The sequence below is a fragment of the Agelaius phoeniceus genome, chromosome 4 (assembly GCF_051311805.1).
Source record: "Agelaius phoeniceus isolate bAgePho1 chromosome 4, bAgePho1.hap1, whole genome shotgun sequence".
In the NCBI taxonomy this organism is placed as follows: Eukaryota; Metazoa; Chordata; class Aves; order Passeriformes; family Icteridae; genus Agelaius; species Agelaius phoeniceus.
The window spans coordinates 33,092,657-33,112,181 of record NC_135268.1 but is presented as its reverse complement, the minus strand read 5'-3'; the positions used below and the strand labels follow the sequence as shown (position 1 = coordinate 33,112,181).

The window sequence follows — 19,525 nt, the reverse complement described above, 5'->3', positions numbered from 1 at the left end:
GATGACCTAAGATTCTTGAATGGAGGTAGTCTGTCTTTTCCTCATATCCCTTTCCCTCTCATGCCAAAAAAAAAAAAAATATCTAAGTCCTAAAATAGCATTCTGGATCACAAGTATAAAGAAAAGACAAGTGTTCTCTAATTGGAACTTACTTAAAACAATACATTGGTTCAAGGACCTCAATCATGCCGAGGAAAAATGACTTTGTTTTCTGTCCCTTTCATAAAAATGCTCTGACATGCTTCTCTCTCTTTTCCCTGTCCATTTTATCTTATTATGTTTCTCCCAATCTTCAACTTTGTCTTTTTTCCTTACCCATAAGAAATTTCTGATGGATTGTTTTCCCTCACTCATTACAAAGGAAACTAATGTCAAAACAATTATTTTTTCTGTCAAACAGCATTCTTCTTTCTCACCAGCCCTTAGGAAATCTAGACTCATTTCCAGCTCTGCTGTACACAACATTGTGACCTTGAGTAAATAATTTAATCTCCCTCCAACCCTCTTTCACACTGCATGTGAAAAGAGCAAGAAAGTTCTTCAGTCTCCCTCAAATACTTCAGTTCTGGGCTTTTTGGGCCAAGAACTGGCACTTACTACAGAGCTGTGCAATGCCTAATACAATATCCCTGCAATACATTCAGGGAAATCCAGACACAAAGCTAATGCAAATAAATGCAGATGATGCTCTGCAGTACAGGGTAGTTTTTAGTTAGCTGCTGAGGGGCTCTATCACAGCAGTTGCTAAATATACAGCCATCACTTTCAGTACCTTCTTACAGGATTTTGGACCACTAAACAAAGCCATTTCAGATTAGCAATCTCATATTATAGCATCTGATGCAAAAAAATAATTAATAAAAAAGGTGTGGAGTTCAAACCCCCCCAAAACTACTGCCAGATAGACATCAGGTTAAATGCAATGTTACAGGAACTGTTAATCTCTATCACCATCTTCAACACTCCCTTTGGCATGAGAGTATGATGCCCTTGAGGAAAATGAAATAATCTGAACTGAATAGCAGGACTTGAGAAAAAGCACTGATTCACAATCAGATCACAAGCCTTCTGCACAGTGACTTACAATGGCAGGGGTTGCAGTGGTGGGATTTACAGGAGATGATCATACACAACTTACATCTGACTGACAGCAGCTTGCATTCAAAGTCAGGAGCCTCACCTTTGTATCTGACTGTTTCATGCTATGCTGCAAATGGAGTGGCAGAGGCATTTCCCTTTCCATTGTCTTCCCTAAGGATTAATATTTAAACCATTTATTCCAGACCATATATATTCTGTTCAACTTGAGCATAATGTGAAGTAAATATTTCAGAAAATAATTTAAAAGGAACAATTTAATGAAAAAAAAAAAAAAAAACGTAAACAGAAAATAAAACCACAAAATAATCTCTCACGAATCACTGAAGCTTGAAGACAAGTCCATTTTAAAAAATCAGTTCATTTTTAAAGCCTAGTGGAACCTAGAAGAAAGGGTCAGTCTTCAAAGTATTGCAAGGCCTTTTGAAACCTACCAAACACTATTGTAAATGAAGGACTGATACAAGAAAGCCCTCAAACTGTAGCTTGGTAGCAAAAAGCCACTTTTCAGTCCAATTCATGTTCCTTCTTGAGGGGAAATATCAAATCCCTGACTAGAATTACACACCACTGGGACAGTTAAAACAGAACTCCAGAATAATGAGAACACTACTGTTCATATTCAGGGCTAAACTAGACCCAGTCTTAAATCAAACATTTCACTTCTGTTAATGCTTCATGAGGTATGAAAAACACAGCAAAGCAAACAGCACAAGAGTGCTCTTAAAATAGCCATGTATTTTTCTCCTAGAAAAACTATCATGTCTACAACTTACACATGGATTGAACTTGGCAGCATGAGCATCTGAAACAGGCTCTGGGGTTTGTAATGCCACTCCAATGCATTGCTAGAAGTTAATATTAATAAGAATTCCAGAAAAGCATAGGAAAAACTGCACCCACTTTCCCTGAAGGATACACCACAGTACATTCAGAATATTTTGTCAGAAAAGTGCATGGAATTTTCTTGATAGCCCAGCAACTGCATTTTTTTTCTTCATCATTTTAGTCAATATTTTTAGAAACTAGCAAACTTGAGAATTAATGCAACATGAAACAAGGACCATTGCAACCAGAGTAAAAGATTTTAATTTATTACTAGGAAAGCAATGTTACACCTTTCTCTGGAGATTTCCTTCTATTAAGCTAAATGTAAAGCAAGTCATTAACATTTGCTTTGTATATTCTTTTGCACAAAAGAAGTCATCTTTTGCAGTACCAAAACCATGCATGTAGGAGCATATTGGTTCTTATTATCAAATATTCCAGAGCAAAGGCTAAGTCATACAAGGAGAATGGTAAAAAAAGACACTATTGACAGCTCTCTGCACTCATAATTCCTGGAGTGGAAGGCAGCAAATCTGGAACACTGGTGTGAACTCAAGCCTATCCTTAATTCTGCCACACTGACAAGGCTTTCCCCTTTGGTTCTCCTATGCAAAGAAGAGTTTCAAACTGATGCACTCCTAACACACTCCCCATTCACTGTGATGGACTTCTGACAGATCATCTGTTCTGCTGGGGGGATCTGCAAAATCACAGGAGCAGGACATAAAGCAGATTGAAAGTCACCTACAATATGCCAGGCAAGCCCCTGATGTCCCAAAATAGTGAATACAAGAGTGATACAGGAAACAAGATGAGCCCCTATGCATTCCCCATCCCCACTGCCTCTGGCTGGGAAACTTCCATTCAAACAGCCATTCACCCTTCTCTTGGAAACATGGTGGCCAAATCCAATTGCCTACTGCCAGCAGCCCTGGACTCCACTTTCCTAAACCTGGGCACTGTCTGTGGCCATCTGGCATAGATCCAAACCTGGAGTGCTGGTACAGCTGGTAACTAAGGATATAAACCCATCAGATGACAGCAAGTTCTAGGGCACCACCGGAAGTCAGAGAAGAGTACTTGCACGTTGGAAAATAAATACTCAAAGTTTATTTAAAGCTGAAATAACTCATGGTAAACAGATAATCACCATGACATATTCCTTTGTAACAAATATTCTTTTATATGCCATTGAAAAATGGTTTCACAAATTTTCAAGCTGAATTGTTTGTTTCTTCTTACACTTTTAAAAATAACTTCTATTTTGAAGGACTCCAAAAACACAACATCAAGGGTTACAACAAATCTCAATCCCTTCTCAATATACATCATATTTATTAATTTTTTAAACTGACACATCTCCCTACTTTTAACTCAACCTCTTGCAACTTCTGCCTACAAGAAGGAAGTCTAAGGTCATGGGAGCAAGAAAAAGAGCTCTCTTCTCTCTCTTCTCTGTTACAATCTAATTTTCAGTCACAAAATGACTACAGGTTGAACTTCTGCTAAATTACTACCTTCCCAAGTTTCAAAACATGAAATTAGAAATTAAAGAAAAAACAAACCACTGCATTATAAACTTCAATTGTCACAGAAAAAAAAGTCCTTCTTGTTCACATTTTCTCGACCATGCAGAAAGGGTGAACAAAAAAGCCACTCTGTGCTCTATGTGTTGATTGAATCTTAAAATGTGGTAGATTATCATCACTTCAGGATGGTATACACCTAGGTATTTCCTGGAGAGAGACATTTTGTTTCGACTTGTTTCACTTGGTGTTAAAAAGTTCATGAAAATAATGTAAAAGTTTGAAAGAAATACCATCAAGGTGATACTTTAGAGGAAAAGGTGGTATTTTAGAGGAGCACTACCTGCCATTTTATCAGAAACTCAACCATAATGCTGATGATTTATTTGAAATGATTCCTTTAAAAAAATTTAATTACATTTTACTATGAACTGGAACTAGATGTGATTTAAATTAACCATTTCTCAAAAAAATAAAAACTCCATGACATTCACTATGATGGAAGATATATGGCTAAAGACTCAAAGATATTCCTCAGGAGGAATCATTTTAGGGACAGGGAAGGGTGCATCTGCAGACCTTCACTCTAGACTGTTCTGTTCAACAACATTTCTCTTACATCATGTTTTCAAATAATCTGCAGAAGAATATTTGCCTTCAAGAACAAGCAATGGTTCAACAGAATTTCTATCTGGAAAATGGTCAGAATTCCTATATTTTTTTACTATTCATAGTTTCTTAAGGCCAAGCAGTTGATGTATTCCAAATTAATCGTTCAGAGTTGCTAGTACTGCTACCTAAGCAAAAGGAATGCTTTTAATAAGGACTGTGCATTTTATTCAATTTTGAGTGCCTGTGTTCAACAGACCCAGGAACCCTGGAGAGCACCTCTGGTCTGGACAAGAGTTCTTTTTGACATTTGGGAGGGTGACAGAGCACTGACTGTCCCTTCAGAAACACCATTCTGTGTGGGAAGGAAATCCAGACACACAGAAGGCAAAATGGTTATGTGCACTGATAGCCAGTTGAGATTGTCACAGATTTAGAACTACAGCTGCTACCTGACATCAGCTGTAGTAATTTAGTCATAGAAAACTCATGGTTTAATTCAGCCCTGTGTGAACTTTGTATAATGATTATTCTTAATTTAAAATGCCAAATATTTCCCATGTATTTTGTTTTTTATACTTACCTGGGTGAGCAACAAAGGGGATGAACCACAGTCAGATGCAGGGGAAGGCAAGCAGAAGTCCTGTGAATCACAGGTAGCTACTGCTGGCATGCTCAGGTACACTGGACCTTTCAGGATTCAGCTCTGTAGTAGCTGTCAGAGCAAGTTACATCAGTTGAATAGAGATTTTGAAGAAACATCTAGTAAACCTATTCCTGAGGGGTGCATAATATTTTGTGATCCTTGTTATTTCATTGCCTGTAAAAAGGTATTGCCACACCAGAACAAGGCTATTCTGTTCATTTATCTTTTGATACCCTAGTTTGCTATTTAACAGCATAGCACTCCAGTTATTCATGCTCTTATTCACACTTGCAGGTTTAAATCCCTCACTTTTCATCCTATGTATGAATAATTCAGACCTTGACAAGACTGTTTTGTTTGTAAGCACATTTTTCCTTGAAATGTTCCTTCCTGTTTTTACAGGAAATGAAAAATAGGCATAGTATATAACACATATTATGTGCCTCTAAAGGGCAATAGGAATGTATTTTCTTATAAACTTAACCCTAAATTGAACTTCCATTCTTTGTGCTCGGTAATCCAGAAAAGGGGAGGGCAAAAAAATCCAAGTACTTTACTGCTATCTCCTACTTCCTCTTTCAGAGAGATGAACTATGATATGAATTAATGATCCCCTGCATGAAGATTATATAGGAAAAAGCAAGGTAATCTTATTTTACCTGATGTCCAAAGGGAAAATAAAATTCAAAAAATAATTCATTTTCTCATTTTCTGACAAGCTCCTTCAGTAAATACTATGGTTGAAACAGACCATCTGACACATAATGAAAAACATATTGAAAGTTCAGCATCCATCATAGAAAACAACCTGGCAACAGGTTTCTAATCTTTAAATCTAGTGCCTGTTATCTTAAGTGTCCATAAATGTAGCTGTCCTGACAGCTAAACAAGAACTTTACTCACATAGCCAGAACTAAACATATGCAGACCTCTAGAGATTCAACTCCCTGCCTTGAATGTAATCTAGAAACAAGTGACTATACCCATGGGAATAGCAATACCATGTTGAACATAGCCACTGCAACTTAAAAAACAAACAGCCTTAACAGCCACCTAAAATATCCAGAAGATCTTACCAACTGTACCTCCAGCATGATACAGAACTAATTAAAAAGACTACAGTGCAATTCCTCCTAAGGGAGGCAACAACCCATATTTTCTGCTACAATATCAGGTTTAAAACTACAGGTCTACTAGGGCAAATTCAGATGAAGTACTTCAATCTAATGAGAAACTCTAAGTTTAGTACATTCAAGGGAAAAGAAGACCTGACTGTGTAACTGCTTGTCTTTTCATAGGTTTAAAAATACCCTCCTAACCCTGGCCCAAGCTTGTTGCAAAGGTAAGGCAAAAAGTCATCTCCTCTTCTCTACCACTCTCTGAGCTCCCAGACTCTCCCACTTGTTTTTCCACCCTTGGACTGCTCCAACTTAAAGTGGCAGATCAGCACAGCACCCAAAGCACCATTACAACCAGAGTGCTTCAACCCATTGCAGCTCAGAGAGCAGCTTCTTCTCAGTAATCCCACCTCCTTTGCCCCAGAGCTGCAGTCAGTCACCCCAGAAGAGAGAGAAGCAGATTCAACGTTGACCCTTTCAATTGGAAGCTTCTAAACAGGAGCTTCCTGCCGCTTAGGCTGACTCAATGTCTGTTCCATTAGGTGCTATTTCCACTTTCACTGAGAGGCAACTGATTCACCCCCCTGAGGCTGGGTGACACAGATGCTTCCATCTTTGAGCTATACCTGGACTCTTGAATGTTCCCACTTTGACGTGTGTAACGTGACAGTGTTACAGCCCACAGCTTCCAAACCACCTGGGGAACTGGTCAGTCCTGGCATGCTGTATGGAAGAGAACTAGAGACACACCACAGCTAGTAAGGACTCATCAAAAGTCTGTAAAACCTCCAAGGATTACACAATGAGAAATTAACAGAAACCCCAGAAGCAACATAAATTGAAACGCGCATATCTGTCCTGTCTCAAAAGTCTGGAAGGAATTTTAAGGATAAATCTGAACAGTATGAGATTTTTTTGGTCAAAACTATCCCCCAGCACATCAGCTAGTGTGACACACCTCTTCCTGGCCTGTCAAATTACAGTCTCTCCTTTGGTCTATCATACACAGTTAAAAAAATGCTTTGTAACAAGATGAGATGTCTTGAGTTCTACAGCTTCAAGCATTCAGAAAAACAAATAAAAAAAACCCACTTTACATCTACCACCCAATGGATCTGTGTCCTAAGTAGAATCATTCACTGAGCAAGGAGTTCTTAAAATCAAACCTCAAAATCAGAAGACAACCCTAATGAGATGGACTAGGGCTCCTGAAAAAGCTACTTTTGGTACATTGAGCTAGTTGGGAAAAATGAAAGAAGGAAAAAAGAACCCTACAGAAAAATAAGGCAGACTTTTTCTTGAAGGGGAAAAAATTAGATCAAAAGCAAATCCATTTCAACTGCAGTGCACAACCCAGAAGTTGCTAAGCAATCTGCAGTGATATGACTAAGTTAACCATGTGAACATTGCTAGCTTCCTCAGGAAGTTTCAAAGGACATTTACTAAATAAGGCAAATTTAAAGGCACAAATATCTTGCTATGAAACCACCAACATGTCACAGTTAAACAATTAGCACACTTATTTTCACTCTTTTTAATAATCCAGAAGTAGCAACAATAGTTTTGGACAATTTTTTTAAGCACTATGAGGACAGAAGATGTAAAAACCCCACCAAGCAAACAAAATAAGAAATAAAAAAACCCCTTCAGAATTAAATAAATCTACATTGTTGAATTTATCACCAATATGAAGGGAGGAACAAGCCAAGTGAACATTTTTCCTAACACATTTGTTTTTTAAAGGCTGTTGATACTTAGTTTCTAAAATGGCTCCTATGTATCACAACATACACACCTCAAGATGTCGTGTAACAATGAATTATGGCAAAAAATGGAACACTGCAAGTTCCTGGAATACAAGATAAAGCCAGAAACACTGGCACATGAAATCAGGATTCTGTGTACCAGAAAATAAAAAGTAATGCTAGAAGTCACAACAGTGACAGAATCACTGCACTCATGGCTTCAACAGGAAGCTGGAAACACTTCCATACAGAAAGGCAAATAAAAATATTGAAGTAATCTTTTTTGCATCCCCAGAAGAACAAAACTAGATGTAATAATGCTGGAGGTCCTTCAGTGTGTTGGGACAGGCACATACCATCCTTGAACATGTATTTATTTGGAATGTCAAAGCCATGACTTAATATGATCTGCACTTTCCTCTACAAAAACCAACTAATTGCAACAGAACTTACAAAAATGTCGGAGTTCCTAAAAGTATTTGGGTGTTTACAGACTTGCCTTTTCTTATGAAACTGAGGAAATTACTGATGTTACAAAGCACATGTTCCAAGCACCATTTCAAACACTGGAGTACCTGAAGGACCTTTGTAGGCTGCCAGATGTGCCACAGAACTTTTGACATTCCCATTTTCTGGAGCTGCCCCTTGAGGTCACACAAGACAGCACGAATACCATAAAATGGGTCTTGAGGAATTTTAACTGCAGGTGAATTAGAAGTGTCTCCACAAATGGAGACCTTGAAGAATACATTCTGGTTTCATCATATTAAAATGGAAGGAAGGAGATAAGCTCAAAGAAACATTAAGTGCTCCACTTGCTAACAAAATCAGTATTTGCAGCCCATAGATGCTTGCTTATTTCTACAGCAGAAGTATGCTACTTGATTTTACACAGTCAAGGTAAAACACACTTCACTACAAGTAAAAAAGAGTTAAGATAAAATTAAAATCTCATGTTTATGCACAGATTTCATTAAATAATAACATCCAAGATCAAATGCAAAAAAAAAAAAAAAAAAAAAGGAGAGGAGTAAACATTATGCTTTTTCCCATCACCTAAGGAAGCAGAAGCATAGGCCAAACTCTTCCATTTTTAGCTAGCAGTTTTATTTACATACTTAAACTGAGTTGAAGTGGCCTAAAAAGTTTTCTAAATTAGATTTCCATACTGAAACCTGACAAAGAACTTAAGGAAAGCATAAAATAAATAAGAAACCCCAATCAAACAACCAAACAAACAAGGGATCCGACATGAACACATGTTTGTAACACATTTTTGCAAACAGAAAGTTTGCAAAAAATATTGTGTAGGTCAGAGAGGTTCTCAAATACTATTGCCCTTTTTAGGAATTGTTTAATCTCTGTCTCTTTCCACATACGAAAGAACCAAATCCATTTTCCACATTTATACAGAAAAAGTAGGTAATTTAATTTTTTGGATTTGGTTATGTATCTACTACCATTAGCAGAAGCTTGTGCATTGTTTGGTTGGGTGAACAGCTTGGTCTTATTGGTCTGGACTCCAGATCACTGGATCAGGTTGCTGAATACATCAACAAATCAGATTAGTGGGTAAAAGCACTGAATAACTTCTCAGTCACGACTCTGCAGAATTTCAGCATGTTCCACTCTCAGCAAATGAAAGCACCTTCAGATGGAGCAGATGTAAAGCTGTGAGTGAAATTAAAACCCCACTTATACTGCAATATATAATATATAGTGACTCATTTTCTCATCTTCTTGGTCCCTCAAATCCATGTAGTCCTTCAATATAATAAAGTTATATGATTAAATTTCCAACTATTCCGTTAAAATGGCTTCAAAAGTTTAAAGCTGTGTGTAAGTCTGGCCCATTAATATTTGTTGGTTGAGCAATTGTTGAAATTATTATAACATAATAATTTTCCTAACAGGGTTCTTTCTTCTATGCTTTATCATAACAACAAAGGGCAAGAAATTGTCTTCCTGCTTCCAAAACCTCAAAGTTACTTTTTCCTTCCTGCATCAGGCAAAATTTAGGATTAATAAGGGGTTTTTTTAACAAAAATTAATTGAGGCAGGAAAAATGAAGAAGAGACAGTGAGGGATTCTGACATCAAAACAAATGCTAAGGGCTTTCAACTTGAAAAAGAAAGACAAAGGTCTAAAATTCAGGTCTTCTGCCTGACATGAACAAGAGAAATCAAATAAGTAACTTACATCCTGTATGATTCTGCTAACCACTCCCTGTAATTCCACTGTGGATCAATTCTGCTCTTGCTCTAAGTAGCACTGGTGCAGCTCATTCAGGCACATGCCTGGTATGCACTAACCATGCAAATGATTCACCCTGCTTTACCAATATGACACCTGGAATAAACTCCCAAATATCAGTAGGTCTCTGCCCAAGGTGCAGTCACGCAGGAACATTTTGCTGCTTGCCAGAACTCACATTTGTACAAAGAACCCCCTCTGAGACTGTAATAGCACAGCCTAATGGAATTTGTGACTTTCATAGAGGGGAAAATAAAAAATAATATAAATCAGCGTTTTGGCTTGGAAGACATTTTGTCAAAATAAACTCATAACTAGTATCAGGCAGAAACATTCTGAGCAAACTATCCCTCAACAACCTCAATTTCAAAGATTTATGAGATTATTAACAAATTAATCTGACTTGTTCAGAGCTGTACAGTCTATTTCATCAGCATACATTTGCAGACATTCTGAGATAGTTTACACGTATAGAAAGAAATACAACACATTCAAATAATTTAGATCCACATTACATGAAATGGTAAAGCATATTAGCATTTTAATTTTATGGATCTAAACCAGAGTCCTATAACTTCCAAATACATTCATAAAAAGCAGAAAAGCAAAGAAAGCAAATCCCTTCTCCATGCTGCAAAGCAGGTGCAAAGCTGTTCTGCTGAGCTCTCTCACCCTGCTGCTGACATGAGCCCCAAAAACAGAAACTATGTATGTCTTCCCCATATAGATAATGAGAAAAATCTCTGCATTACCTATCAGATTGCTATTTAAATTTTCTACCACACCATGTGCTTAGAAACAATCTGTTGTTTGTCATCCTCAAAGTGTGTGAAAGAGAATCAGTTCACAGCATTTGTAATAAACAGGCAGTTTTTCCAGCCCAAGCCATGTTTGCAAACTTCTAAACTCTTTTAAACTGAGGAGAAATTACAGTGGCATGACAGCTTTAACCACAGCAGCCTGAAAAAATGCAGAATGAAATCAATTATGTTTTCTTCCAATATTTTTCCAATATTACCTGAACTTGATATTAAACTGAATAGGTAATATAGCATAGTAAACTCATGTTCAAATACCTATTTTGAACATTTTATAAAATCAGCCTCTGTTCCTGATTGAGCTTTGAAACTCTTCAAACAGTTGTATGACCACGCATTTATGAATCAGGGCATTTGAACATTTTACAGAATTTTGCCCTACTCTTGTTCACTGGAAGAATCCTTGGGGAAAAACATGCCCATTTTAAAACAAATGGAAAAATACCCTTTTATTTTTTTTTGTCAACGGTGAAATGCAAACACACTTATCTTCTGTAGTTAAGTAATGAAGAAGCTATTTCCATGTGCAATAAAGCCCAGTAAGCTGTTCATGGACTAACTGAAGTGACTGGCAATTCAATTACAGAGCCAGCATCCCAAATATACCAACCAACCACACTGATTCAAGATAATTAATACAGATCTGACTATTTTTCCTCTGATATCAAATAAAATAGTGGATTAAAGTTGAAATAAGACATTTCTTTAGCTTGAGTCTGTCACCTTTAGTTGAACTGTACATAACATTTCAACCCTTAAAAAAATCCCATTAATTTCTCAGGTTTGGGAGCAGGTGGTGGGAGATAGTAATAGCTGGAGCTGAACCACACCTTGCTGTAGAATTACTGTGAATGTATCTTTTAAAATTTTTTTACTGTGAATCTATCTTTTAAAATTTTTTTCACTCTTTCATAATGTGACCAGCCATTGGAAAATGCATTAGGTATCTGTACATTAAATCAGGTTCAGGACAGGAATGTTAACTCTGTATATATATTGCCCAAATGGGGACTTTGGTGGGGGGAAAAGGTAAACTCCCCATAAACTGACTGACTTGAGAACCTTTCTTAAAACAATTAAGAAAAAAGAAAAAAAAAATCAAAGATCTATGGTGGAATAATTGTTAAGCAAGGAGGAACAGCAGTGCTGCATTAGCAAATAAAAATCGTTCTGTGGTGGTGCTATATACAGATAGATAAAGGAAAAAAGAAAGAGGTATTTCAAAAGACATCTATACCACTCTGTAAGTGCACCCAAATTAAAGACAACAGCTCTATTTTACACACAGTTATTGATTTTAGAAGGTTCAGTAAGAATTTGTTCAACATGTGGTTATTTAAAACCTGCTTGTATACTCCTTACTGTTGAGCTGGTTCACAGAATGCCTTCAGTACATTTATCTGATTAATTTATTCACTCCTTATTGCTTATCCATATAAAATTCATTATTGAAATTATTTACTAATTTAAATAAAAGCTATTTTTTCAGTTTTAATAAGGTTACACTTTATATGCATTTGTAGTCAATGCAAATTCTTTTTATGAACTTACCAAAGGAAAACATTAAGGTTTCAAGACAAAATAACAATGATGCTCCACAAACCTATATATTTGAAATAGAAATTTCAGCTAAATGTCAGATAAAAAACCCATTCACATATACATATAGAGAGAGTTTGATCTATGCAACTGCATTTTTCACCTACTTGGGTATGTTTTCAGTGTTATTTTCAGTCTGATGTGACATTCCTTGGCTTGAGCTGCTGTAACATTGTTTCCAGAATGTGGGCATGAGCCTTCATTATGCAAAATTTTTAATTCACCTGGCTCACAGGCACAAGAACATGATTTAAAGAGATAAATTAGCTCACTAGTAAGTGCTCTCAGATAATCCTCTTCAGAAAATGAATTGTAGAGTTTAGCCAATGTCCTGCTTTTGATTTATATGACATCCATAACAAACTGCTGTTCACTCTTTCAAATATATATTTGTGTACCCTTACATATACATGTGTGTATACACACATGCATATCTATCTATCTATGTACATATACACATTTATATTTACTGTGGGTTCAGTCCTCTTTGTAGTTTCCTGAAAATTAGTCCTATCAGTATTTAGGATTTTAATTTCAATTAATAATTTAAAATTATATTTTCCTTAAGAAAATAGTTTTTAATAAGTTAATCATGCTTTCACAGAAGATGCCTGATAAACTGGCATATGAACTGACATATGAATTTTCAAAACAATGAAAATAGAATAATCTTTACCTGTTTAATGCATTTTCAAACTAATACATTCCCAGGTATTATATACTTTCCTAGTAATTATTGAATGTTCAAAAGGAATTATTTATCTGTTAAATATGCCTTAATTCTCAAAAGTATTTTAATCATGAGAAGCTAGAAGAAAAGAACCAATGAAACCAGCAGTAACAGCATCACCCAGTGCAGTGCTGCTTGGTTTAGGTGCATAACACATACAGGATAGTAAAGCAAGTGTTATGTACACAAGAAGTTAAGTACATCCCCAACTATGTGCAGTCAATCACACCTATTGAAGTCAGTGTTAATTAAAACTTTCGTTGGCATAAGCAGAAAAAAATTTAATACATTTTCATATATTATATGGGAATAAAATTACATATAAACACATGTATTGAAGAGATTGACTGATAACATTGGTTTATTTGTCAGCTTGATTGGCATATTTAAGGCTTGATTGCCAAACTACTCACAAACTACTATTAAACATAACTCATTTTCAGATTTGTAGGAGTAAAATATATATTTGTACTGTATTCAAAACTGCACGGTAAATTTTTTCAGATATTATGGACAAAATTATTTCCATAATCACATAATAAGAATTTGGAAAGTCAAGCAGCCAAGAGAAAACTGTTGGGTTTGGACCTGCCCTCACTTTGGATCACGGCAGTGTGAAAATGGTCTGTGAGCCAGGCACAAAGATGCACAGCAGGGACAGCTCTGACACACAATAAACACCCCAGGTTTCTTTATGAAGAACTCTCGGGAGTAGAAGAATGTTTAAAGTTTGCTACAGAGATCAATTTCCAGAAGAGAAATGTTTTGAGAGAAGAAAAATCACAGGAGGCTACATCCTGGTTTTATTGTATCATTTTACTGCAGAAACTCATCTGATCCTCACCATTTTAATTACAAGGAGGCACAAAACCTATTTCACATCTGCTCACTGAGCCTGAGAAATGTCTTATAGTGAAAAGGAAATGAGAAGGACCAAGAATACAAATGAACTGAAACACAAGCAGCTAATAAATTCCTCCTTTCCTTAAAATCAGTTCTAATAATTTATTGTGAAATACATTTAGGCTTGGTCCACAGTAATTTTAGTTCAAATAAACATGTCTAAATTTTTTCTATCCTTCCCATTAAAGGATATTTATTTTTGCTTATTCTTTAAGCATTTTGTCAGCATTATACTCAATGCTATTTCTTTAAGAATGAAAGCTATAGCATTATATTCCAAAATGGTTGAGGAAACCTTTGCCATGACTCTCAAGTTGCAACATGCCAGATATTCATAGGTTTTCAAAGCTGCTGGTTGAAGATATAATGAAAGGATCTAAGGTTTATGCATGAATCAGCATCCCCTTGTCACAATGTCATGGTGCAGTGATCCCTGCAGAGCTGTAAGACTTGATTTAAAACAGCAAAGCTCAACACTGACTCTTGAGCCAGCAGGATTAAACATTCAAGATTGTACATATAAAACCTCTGTGCTCAAACTACCACACAAAAAACTTGTTATCATGATGGCAGTTTTATGGTACTCCATAGGAAACCTCTCTTTAAGTGACTCCAATATCCTCTCAATTCTAAAATATGTCAGAACACAATACAACTACCCCTGAAGTTGTTGGTAGGCAGATTTAAGAGGAAAGCATTTCATCTTTATCACTTTCCTTCCTTCTTGTTTTGACAGAATTTAGAACTTTTAAAAAATCTGGTATCACTGATGGTCACACTCCTTCAATTAGACCAGACTCAGTTATACTGTGCTGAAGGACAATGAAGTCCAGAGGTCTGGATATGTTCCAGTGGTTTGGATATGTTCCATTCTGCCCTGTGAATGGCCTCCAATGCTGTACCTTTGCTCCAGCTGTTAAACCAAACAAACAGAACCAAAGAGTTTGTGTTAGAATGAACCAAGAATTCTCAGAGAGTGCTAAGCCCAGCTCATTTCTCCTGAAAGCTACAACTGCAGTCATGGCAGTAAACACTGCTTTTAATTGTGCATTATTCTGAAAAAAACATGTACCACCTCTCAATCTAAACCACCAGGCTTCCTAGTGATTCTGACTTACTGAGTGTCAAACTGCAATTAGATTCCAGCAGCTACTCCCACTGACCTGTCAACACAGCTTTGCAGAGATGCAACAGTTCAACAAACTGAAGTGACTGTTTTTAAGGCTGCTTTTTGAACATTATTGAGCTGGGTTCCTTTCCCAGGTTACATGAAGTAGCCTGTCCACCTTGGTCAAAGTCAGTAGAATTGGGGCCCAATTTGCTGTCATGCATCATGACACAATCTCTTGGTGTTGAGGTGAAATTCCCACCGAAACACAAGTCATTACATGAGTTAAGGCTACCTACTCACAGTGTGTCCACTCCTACACCCATTTTTTGGCCACCATTAAATGACTGAGTAGTATCACTGCTTGGAACATTACTCAGGGGTACGTGACCATCTCCTCCTCTCTGAAGTTTAGGAACCTAATTTCAAAGTAGTACCAGCAACACCGGTTCATCTAAAAACCATCTGCTCCATCAACAAACTCTAAGCAAGCACCAAAAATTAGTTTGAAGACTTTAACATTTTTGCAGTGGGCTTTCTGTTTGCTTGTTTTTAAAGCAGATGGAGCAGTGTGCTGTTGCCCTGAGGCTACCAGGGGTGGGAGGGAAGCAGGCTGAGCCCCGGTGGGGTGGCACAGGGGACCCCAGGCACTGCCAGCTGCCACCTGCAGGTGCCAGGTTGAGACGAGCAGGCAGGGCTGCACCCCACCTCTGCCACACCAGCCAGAGCTTCGGCAGCCTGAAACACGGCTGGCTCACGGGTTTAAATCAAGAGCCAAAATATTTTGGTGGCCAGTTTAGGGCAGCAAAAGGTTGTAATTTCTATTATGGTATAAGCCTGCTGCTACATTTCTGTGCAGGACAATTGCCTTGTTGGAGTGAAACATCTGTGCAAATAGTGAAGCATTTTCAGATTCATATTATCCTACATTTCTGTGACCTTCTTTTACACCTGCATTGTTTCATAGTACTGGTTTTGGGCACAAGTTCTTTGAACACTATTCCAGAAATTAAAAAAAACATCCCCCTCCCCACCCAAAAAAAAATCCTAACAAAACCAACATGCAGAATGTTCACTATTTCAAATGAGAACAAGCATAGAGGGGACAAAAAGAGATGGATTTTTCTCAACCATTTTGCATGCAGTGTTCTGCAATCAGCTCCTAAATTCTACTTCTTGTAAGCCAAAAATCTGTCTTCGGAACTCCTTGTCCTCCAATCAAACCCTTCTAGGAAGGTAACTGAGGGGATACTGTACAAATTTTTAGCACATGCTTCACTAGTCGATTAAATCCAATGCACAAGATAACTTGACTACAACATCAGTGGTAACTGAGGTGATGAAAAAACAAGTATATTTTCAGGTCTTAATTTGGAGCTCTTCAAACTGCTTGAAAATTGAAGCATGGGACAATGTTCAGACAAAGGAAAATCCAAGACATGGATAGCATCCATCTCCCTTCTGTTAGAAGCCTCAAAGTCCACCACTGCAGTCTACAGCCTACACATAGCATCTGAGTATTGTAGAAGTTCTCCACGAGAGACAAGAACAAGGCTGTTATATGCACACAAATGCTGGGCAAAAGCACTTGATGGTCTTGGGGAAAAATATGCAACCTTTAGTTTCTCAAAGACAAGGTGACTATTGCTCGTCTCTACTGCTAGTAGGAAAAATCTGGTGTTTTGCAAAACATGTTTTCATGGTTTTGTTAACTTCACAGATTTGAGAAACACATTGTCACATTTTTGCAGAATGTCACGTAACTGCTACACTTCATCAACAGTCCAAGTAACATCATCTGCAAAGACTGACCACGTGCGGTTCTGGTTGATACAAGCCCCCATTATCTAAGGAAGGAAGAGCTATCTAAGCAGTTTGCAAAGATTAACAATTTAGCATTACTGTGGCTGATTACATGCTCTGACCTTTTTTGCCTTCAGCTATGGATGCTCTATCCTCCTACCCTCCCACATGCCACTGAAAGCTCCTTGCGTTGAGCTCTTGCACCACCTATCCCAGCGTCTGTGCCAAGCCGCCCCTCTTCAGCACCACCGCACGCGGTAGCTGAACCAGGGGACTGAAACAAGGTCGCCAATGGAGGGAAACAGCTCCCGCTGACAGCTAACCTCCAGATTCAGTGTCCCTTACGTCTTTTTCCCAGGAGGGACGGGAGAACGCCTGGGGGGAGCGCGGCGCTGGGCGGGAGCGGCCGGCACGGCACCGACCGCGCTCCCCGCTCGCTGCAGGGAGCCCCGGTTCGCCGGGACCGGGCTCGGGCGGCAGGGAGGGCTGCGGGGCAGAGGCGGGCACGCCTCAGCGCCCTGGGAACGCGGCTGCCCGCTCTCACCCGGCACGGGCAGTGCCAGCCGCGCCTGGCCGCACGCCTGGGCGCTGCTTCGCCCGGCCGGCCCCGCCGCCCCGCGGGGTCCCACAGCCCCAGCTCGGCCGGCCCGAGCGGCAGGAGGCAGAAGCGCGCACGGCTGCGGGACTCGCCGCCCGCCCGGGGCTCCTCTCTTGGCGCTGCCACGGCCGCGCTGCCCCGCCCCGCATGTGCTCCGCGCCCCGCGGCACGCGTGCGGCCGGGCCCCGCCGAGCCGAGGGCGGAGCCGGGCACGGCCCCGCCAGGAGAACCGCGGGGGCGGTGGGCTCCCGGCGAGGCAGAGCGGGCGGCGAGCGCGGCCGCCCACGAGCGCTGCGTGCGGGGGACGAGATGGAGAGATGGAGGGATGGAGAGATGGAGCCCGCAGCACCACGCGGCGTAAAATGGCTGATCGCCCCCCGCTGCCCGCCCCGCACCCCTCGGCTGCTGGCCCGAGGGGGCCCCGGCCGTGCCCGCGCCAGCAGCGAGGTGCTCCGCAGCCCGCGGGCAGCCCCGGGCCGGCGGGGGAGCGCTGCGGGCAGCCCCGGGGCCGCGCAGCCTTACATAACGCGGGGGGGAGCCGCCGGGAACCATTTTGCACCTCCCGGAGGGCTGCGGGGGCGCACGGAGACCCCGCACCCCGATCGCACGGGGCCGGGCGCTCCCGCACCTGCTCGGCGGCGGGGCGGCTCCCCCCGGTACCGCGCCCCGCACACACCTCCGCACACACACAGACAGACAGACACACAGACACGTACCCCGCACACCCCCGCACACACACACACCCCCACACACACCCCCGCCGCACCGCTCGCAGCCGCCCCGCCCCCGCCGCCACGGCAGGCTGGCAGCGCCCGCTACTCACAGGCGTTGGTGACGGCGAAGCTGTTGGCCACCTCCAGGTTGTCGATGTGGGGAGTCAGCCTGAACTCCGAGGTGGAATACTGAACCATCCCTACCCGAAACGCGCTGTACTCCTGATCGGCGCCCCTCGGGAACAGCCCCCCTGCAGGGAAACACACACGCGTCAGGCGGGCGGGGGCCCCGGCGGAGCGGCGCCGGGGCCAGGTCTCTGCCCGCCGCGGGGCTGCGCTGGGAGCGGGTGCCGGAGCGCTGCCGGCCGTGGCTCCGTCCCGTGTCGGGGGGCGCGGGAACCGGGCGCTGTGGCCGGGGAAAAGGCGAGGGGACCTCGCCGGCGCCCGGCGGGCACCGCGGTGGGACTGGGAGCGCGGCGACATGACAGGAATGCCCGAGTGACAGCGGCGGGGATGAGGGATCGGAAGATCCGCCGGGAGGAGAGCGGGGTCCCCCCAAATGCGGGCACCTACCGATCTGTATGCTGTTAGAATTGACCCCCCAGATCAGTCCCCACAACACAGGAGCCAGGAAGACAGAAATATGCATAATCTTTTGCATTTCCAGGAAAAGTAGAGCATCCACAAAGCCACGGAAACAGCCCTTTCTTCTTCTTCCTCCTCCTCCTCCTCCGCGGAGCGCGCTCGTCAGCAAATTAGATCCCGTGCGCTCCGGGCGAGCGGCCGGCGGGACCAAGCGAGCCACGGGAGGGAAGGAACGAGAAGAGCCCTGCGGCGGGCGCGGGAGAAGCCGCTGTCCGAGGAGCTGCTGCTGCTGCTGCCGCCGCTGCCGGCTCCGGCGCTGAGCGGGATGGGGGTGCCGGCGGTGCCCGCTGCGCTCCCGCCGCCCGGCCCGGCCCGGCCCTGCCCTGCCCTCGCACGCGCTCGCCCGCGCTCCTCGCACTCAACGGGCGGGCGGCGCTCCCGGCGAGGCGGCGGCGGCGGCGCCTGCGCGGAACCGGCCCCGGCGGGAGCGCGCCCGCCGCGCCCCCCGCGCGCCGCGCCCCGCCCCTGCGCGCGCCCGCCCGGCCGGCCACCTCCAGCACCGCGGACAGCGGCATCGCTTCGGGGAGATCGGCCGCTCATTTATTTATTTATATTCTGGTTTTTAATTATTTATTTATTTATTTATTTATTTATTTTACCGGCCTTCCCCACCTCACAAACACACCTGAAGAGCAATTTGTTTTTTGTTTTTTTTTTTTAATTTTGTTTTTTTTTTTTTTTCAGCTGCTATACGCAAACGGTATGAAGTTGATAGGCAGGAAGAGTTAAAGCTATTCTGATATTTCATTTTCATGCATAATGGGGATCTTTTTTTCTTTTTTTCT

At 41.5% G+C, this 19,525-nt stretch overlaps 1 protein-coding gene across 4 annotated transcripts in view; it reads right to left on the bottom strand.

Annotated features, from left to right (window-relative positions):
• Nucleotides 1-19,148, bottom strand: part of GRIA2 (glutamate ionotropic receptor AMPA type subunit 2) — an 89,241-nt gene extending 70,093 nt beyond the window's left edge. The window contains exons 1-2 of one of the 4 annotated variants that reach the window (XR_008534220.2): nt 18,669-19,147; nt 18,206-18,346 (exon numbers count right to left, since the gene is read on the bottom strand). Coding sequence is in view for 3 of the 4 variants with exons in the window: in XM_054632621.2 (XP_054488596.1) it covers nt 18,206-18,346; nt 18,669-18,756 (229 nt within the window). In the remaining variant the exon portion in view is untranslated. Of the gene's footprint in view, nt 1-18,205; nt 18,347-18,668 lie in introns of all 4 variants that reach the window. The other 3 variants (XM_054632621.2, XM_054632619.2, XM_054632620.2) reach the window with 3 other exon arrangements.
• Nucleotides 19,149-19,525: the final 377 nt, after the last annotated feature.